The sequence below is a fragment of the Halichoerus grypus genome, chromosome 8, assembly GCF_964656455.1.
Source record: "Halichoerus grypus chromosome 8, mHalGry1.hap1.1, whole genome shotgun sequence".
Taxonomy (NCBI): Eukaryota; Metazoa; Chordata; class Mammalia; order Carnivora; family Phocidae; genus Halichoerus; species Halichoerus grypus.
In genome coordinates this window covers 125,679,259-125,685,258 of record NC_135719.1, presented here as the reverse complement: position 1 = coordinate 125,685,258, position 6,000 = coordinate 125,679,259, and the positions used below count along the sequence as shown (strand labels likewise).

The 6,000-nt window shown below is 43.3% G+C and overlaps 1 protein-coding gene across 1 annotated transcript in view; it reads left to right on the top strand.

The window, feature by feature from the left end:
• The first annotated feature begins 3,505 nt into the window (after positions 1-3,505).
• Positions 3,506-6,000, top strand: part of TMED10 (transmembrane p24 trafficking protein 10) — a 36,505-nt gene continuing 34,010 nt past the window's right edge. Inside the window, exon 1 of the mRNA XM_036072785.2 lies at positions 3,506-3,792. Within this exon, the coding sequence (XP_035928678.1) occupies positions 3,568-3,792 (225 nt within the window). The 5' untranslated portion in view covers positions 3,506-3,567. The remainder of the gene's footprint in view (positions 3,793-6,000) is intronic.

Sequence of the window (6,000 nt, the reverse complement as noted above, 5' to 3'; positions counted from 1 at the left end):
GGACTTGGCCTGCCTAGCTGGGCAGTAGTTTGCCAAATCTTGGCTTAGAGAGAAGTAGAAACTGATTGGCATATATTTAGGACACAGAACGGGTAGGACACGCTGATGAATTGGCTCTGTGTGGGAATGGGGTAAGAGAAAGAGGAAACAAGGACGGCCTCAGTGAAGAAGTAGAAGGTGGTGCCATTTACTGAGATGGGGAAGAAGCAGATTTGGGAGTGGGGGGAGAGGGGGAAATTAAGAGTTAAGTATGAGTTGCCTATTAGTCATCCAATTTGGAGATGTCAAGTAGGGAGCCTGATATAGACTCTGGAGTTTAGAGGAGAGGTCAGGGCTGGAAATCCACATTTGGGAGTTATCAGCCTATGGATGCATTTAAAGCCATGGGACTGGATGAGATCACCCCCAAGGGCAGCACAAAGGTTCCAGGAACAGGTCCAGGGGCACTGTAGAAATTAGAGGACCCATAGTAGTCCTTGAAATCACTCTCTGGGTCAAAGAGTATGTCACATGACAAATATTGCCAAATTGCTCTCCAAAAGGGTCTTTTGTATCTTCATAGAACCCATCTTGTTTTAGCTGTTTAAGTACACACTGTTAGTGGGACTGTACACACGAATGCGCAGGGACACAGAGTTAGGAATTCTTGACTGCTTCTGCATTGGAGTGGGGAGCCTCAAGCCACACTGGAGGATAAGGCCGGTTAAAGGAGGCATTGAGAAGGCAGAAGGCAGAAGTGCTTCCAAGGACTTCTGACCACAGAATGGCCCAGCAAGTTTATTACAAATGCAGATTTTTAATAAGAGCTTCTGATTCACTGTCTGGGAGGGGGAGGTGTATTTTAAACCTGTTCCCTCTCATATCAACGAAAGGTTGAGAAACCTGTGCTAAGGGATAGTCTGGGTAAAGAGTGTGTCCTGGTACATCTGTTTACCTCCAGGGTCTTGGGAATCTTGGGAACCTGGGTCTGGCTGGAGAAGTTTCAGGCTGATGGGATGTCAAAGACTGTGAGGCTAAGAAGAAACATTTTTTTCTGGTTTTGTGACACTTTCCATTTGCTCTCTTTTCCCCACAACAGATGTAAAATGCACCTTCTTTAATGCAGATACAGAGTTTAAAGTTTGGGCTCCCCAGGAGCCTCTACTCAGCCCTCTAGGTGCACAGTATAGAGGGGAGAATGGTTTTGGGTTTTTTTTCTGTGTTCTTATATGAAAACAATAACACATTTTTCAATTAAAAAAAAAGATACCCATTTTGTTGGCAAAACTGAAATCATACCTACACTTTAGATACGTTATGGATTAAATAAATTTGCGTGAAAACAGCTAAGGAATAATGGAAGGAATTTGCTGTTAGGCCTTTTGCTAGGAGCTAAGGAATCAATCTTGCATTTACTGAGCCAGTATTCATTGTAGACCAGGCCCTATTTTAGATTCAGAAGATAAAGCAGTGGACAAAATAGACAAAAAGCTCTTCCTCTCACAAAACAGATACCCTAGCTAGGGACACAGATTAATAAACACGACAAATAAGTAAAACGTATACTGTATGAAACAGTGGTGAGTGCTATGGAGAAAAATATGAAGGAGGGAAGGAGAACAGGAAATAGGTGGAGGCAGGCTATATGAGACTATAGGACAAGAAAGTACATGTGGGCTGCGACCTAGGAAAGTGAATAAATCTAAGTCTCAGTTTCTTCATCTGTAAAATAATAAATAATAGCACCTTCCTGAAGAAGGCTTGGGCCCTCAGACTGACTTTGTCACTTTTAAACAATGGGATTTGGGTCTGAAAGCTCTTTGGCCTCTGAGGACCTCAGTTCAGTTTCCCTCATCTGTAAAATGAACAGACTTGCCTAGCCTATGGTGTTTGAAAATGTCAAGCGAGATAATTATGTGAAGATATTTAAAAACATATAAGCTATTATATAAATGTAAGATGGAAATTAAAACACGCACACACATACCCAGGATTTTATGGGTTGCAAATCTTTGGCTGATGGTCAGCAGATCCTAAGGGCTGAGAGTAAACAATGAAGTAGATGACTCCTTGGTACTGATCCCCTGCACTGGCAGGGAAAAGGCCAATGCAAATTATCATGATGTACTGAGTAGACTAGCAGTCTTATCTTAGATCAGGGATAAAATAATCAAACTAAGTGATCCTAAATGGACACCTCATAAAATAATTATTACATGACATTTGTCAAATTTTAAAATGCTTTACAGCTCCTTTATGTTTGTTCTTGTTTTGCTTGTGGGACTTCAGTTCCAGAAGAACTAGATGGGCTGAAAGGAGTTATTAAATACTGAACAATCATTTAAATCGCTAAAAGCAGATAGTCCATCTTCTGGGTGTTTCTGTAGATGCTCAATGAACACTAATCAAAATAGATGATTCTAAACATAGGCTGTTGTGTATTCCTTTTTCATCTTCATATTTTCTTCAGCCCTGAATATTTGACAGCAATAGTGATTTGTTAAATGAATACATGTTAGTATTTATGCATAGTATAGTGTCCGGCACATAGTAGGTACTCAATAAATATTTGTTAAAGAAACACATGAGTGATTATAGTGTAAATTTACTTACTACAGACTAGCCTATTTGATCCCTAAGGTGTTTATGCATTTAAAACACACAACTTGACAGCGCTTATCTGGTAAACCGCATCAGCTCCATCTCTTAGACTGAACTAAAACACTGTTTTATTCAATTTAAATACAAAATACAGGGGCGCCGCCTGGCTCAGTGGGTGGGGCAAGCAAATCTCAAGAGTTGTGGGTTCGAGCCCTACGTTGGACGTAAGAGATTATTTAAAAGTAAAATCTTAAAAAAAATACAAAACCCAAATTCTGTTTTAATGTTACCTAACATAGTAGGCACCTAAGGTTTACTAAATAAGATGCACATTCAGAAAGCCGTCACTTTAGCCCAAATACTCTGCTCAAGTGCATGAACCGGATGCCGCCCAGCTCACATTCACCAGGTAACCCGTATACCTAATCTGAGATACTGGCCCCGCTCGCCTAATAGCCAAATTGGAGTCTTTCCGCTCAGCCTCTCAAAGTTTTCTTCTTAAGTGCTCAAAGTCCCAGTTGTCACTGAGGCTGCAAGATGCTGGGACTGCACATCTGCCTCCGTCCCGAGCGCCTTGGCGGCTGGTGGGTGGGCCCTACGAAGGGCCTTGTGGCTGTTTCCTATTGGGGGTTGGTTGCTATGGTATCACCGACCTTAAAAAAAACTCGCGGGTACTACTTCCGGAAGCTAAAGGAGAATTACTTCCAGGGCTGCCCATACTTGTTACGGCTGACTGAGCAGTCATTAAGCTCAACAAAAATAAAACCTTTGCGGTTACCTTCTAGAAAATCTTATTTAACCACCTTGACTTGTGGATACTGGGTGGTGTCGTATCCTTTCTTCCCTTTCAAAAGACTTATAATATAGTCCTCGTCTATTTGCCAGTCTCCAAAATGGCGCCCACGGCATTAGGTCAGAGGTGAATCACGTGGGCCCTCCCGGTTCCGGCGTGGTAGAGGCCCGAGGGGGTGAACAGTCTCCGGCACCATGTCTGGTTTGTCTGGCCCACCAGCTCAGCGTGGCCCTTGCCCGTTAGCACTGCTGCTTTTACTCCTGCTCGGCCCCAGCTCGGTGCTCGCCATCTCCTTCCATCTGCCCGTTAACTCCCGCAAGTGCCTCCGCGAGGAGATCCATAAGGACCTGCTGGTGACGGGCGCGTACGAGATCACCGACCAGTCTGGGGGCGCTGGCGGCCTGCGAACCCACCTCAAGGTGCGGCAGTGGGCGGCGCGGGGACGGAAGACCGTAGGCGTCGACGAGGGGAGGCTGAGGATGGGGAGGGGAGCCGGCGGGCGGAGGCCTCGGGGGCGGCCTAGTCTCGCCGAAGCACAAAGGGTGCGCTGTCGAGACCGCCCCCTCACCCCGCTCGTTGGCGTTCGCGGGGCGGGGCCGGGCGCCAATGCCAGGGAACCCTTAGAAGGACCGCGAAGCCTTGGCGGATGTGGTGGCAGCTGAGCTGGGGCCGCCTCGACTTTGGGTCGTGCTCGGGGTCTCATACCAGTTGCAGTCTTAGGTGTCTTGAACTGTGACTTGTTTCTCCAGAGAAGTCTCTGGGTGTTGAGTATTCGTGGGTATTTTCAGACTGGTACCTGCAGGAAAATCATGGAGGCACTGAAGCTTACTGTGAATAATGAAACCTGTTTTTATTGAGCATTAGCTGTGTGTCAGGTCCTGTGCCACTTTATATGCGATACAATTTAGTTCGTACTGTGCCCTATGAAGTAGGTACTCTTGGCCTCATATTACACGTGAGCAAACTGAGGCTCAAAGACGTGTAGAATAAATTGATGTCAGAGCCGGAATTTTTAGTTTGGGAGTTAAGTAAGGTGAAAGAAAAGTACTGCAATTTTATGCTCTCCTTGCTTTTTATTTGTAATTCCTGTGATTGATTAAAGTCGATCGCAAAATGGTCTCAGTCTGTAATACTTTCTTTTATGGTACCCTAGAGTCTGGATTTGGCCAATTTTTATATAAATTTCAGCGATGCTCTTGGATGGTGACAACTACTATTATAATGCCAGTTTGGTCCTATTTTGCCATTAGGTTGACCAGCCCGATCTTTGAAATGTTAATGTAACATGATCTTAGTCAAGATTTGATTGTGCTTTATTTATTCGCAATAAGCGTTTGTTTTTTTTAACAAAATGGGTCTTAGACTAAATAGGAAGAAATATTTTAATAGAGCTTAGGGTGTAATAAGACTATAATTTATGTTTAAGGTATTGGAACCCAATAGTGGTAATAAATGCAATTTATTTATGCTTTATTTGGGAGATACAGACTTTTTATTATTCTCTTCAGGTACCAAACTTCTGTCTGACCAAGAAAGCTGTGATTGTATAATTTTAGAGGTTTAGATAGACGTTTTGGAGGTCATGCTGCTGGCTCCTCAAAGGATATAGTGCATAGAATAAGAGAATTTGAGCAATGAGGGAGACTTTACTCGCATCTCCAGTGTTGCCCTTCTGATTTGTATTTCTAATTTGAAATCCTTCATTGACTCACTATTGCTAATCTGATAAAGTTTAAATTTCCCAACGTGCTCTGTAGTACTCTTTATGATCGGTTTCTGAAGTTTTATATACTTTGTTACTCTCCACTTTGCATTTTATATGAGCCACCCTGAACAATACCCTAAACTCACTTATTTTCATCTTATATTGTAGCTATTTTTCTTTATACCTTATTAGACTGTTAGTATCCCGAGGGCAGGAATTATTTTCATGTTCGTATTTTCCAGAATATCATGCATATGGCCTTGCTTCTAGTGAGCACTTACACAGGAAGCATAGTGTAGCTTTATGGCCTCATGGGAATTAATCTGTCTCCAAAGTTGCTGGAGAGACCTCAATAGCAGGAGTCCGTACATCTACACGCTAGCATTTTGCTATCACTCAGTCACCCTCCCCATGTCTGCTCTGTTCTCTTGCTTCTAGCCAGCTTAATTGAACTACTTCTGGGGTCCTAAACCCAAATGCCCACTAGGCAGTCTAAATGAGTGAATTGGCCCAGGTATGTTTAAAAACAGCAGCAGTGACAGGGCGCCTGGGTGGCTCAGTTGGTTAAGCGACTGCCTTCGGCTCAGGTCATGATCCTGGAGTCCAGGGATCGAGTCCCGCATCGGGCTACCTGCTCAGCAGGGAGTCTGCTTCTCCCTCTCCCACTCCTCCCTCTTGTGCTCTCTCTCTCTCAAATAAATAAATAAAATCTTTAAAAAAAATAAAAAATAAATAAAAATAAAAACAGCAGCAGTGACAATAAATGGGGGATAACCGGGAGTAGTAGAAACTGTTAATTTGGAGTAGCCAGTACTAATCTCTTGATGTAAACCTTGTTGCCACATTTAATTTTTCATATGAAGTCAGAAATCCAGATTTTGATGTGAAAGCTCCTGATTTTTAAATATTACTAATTCAGGGC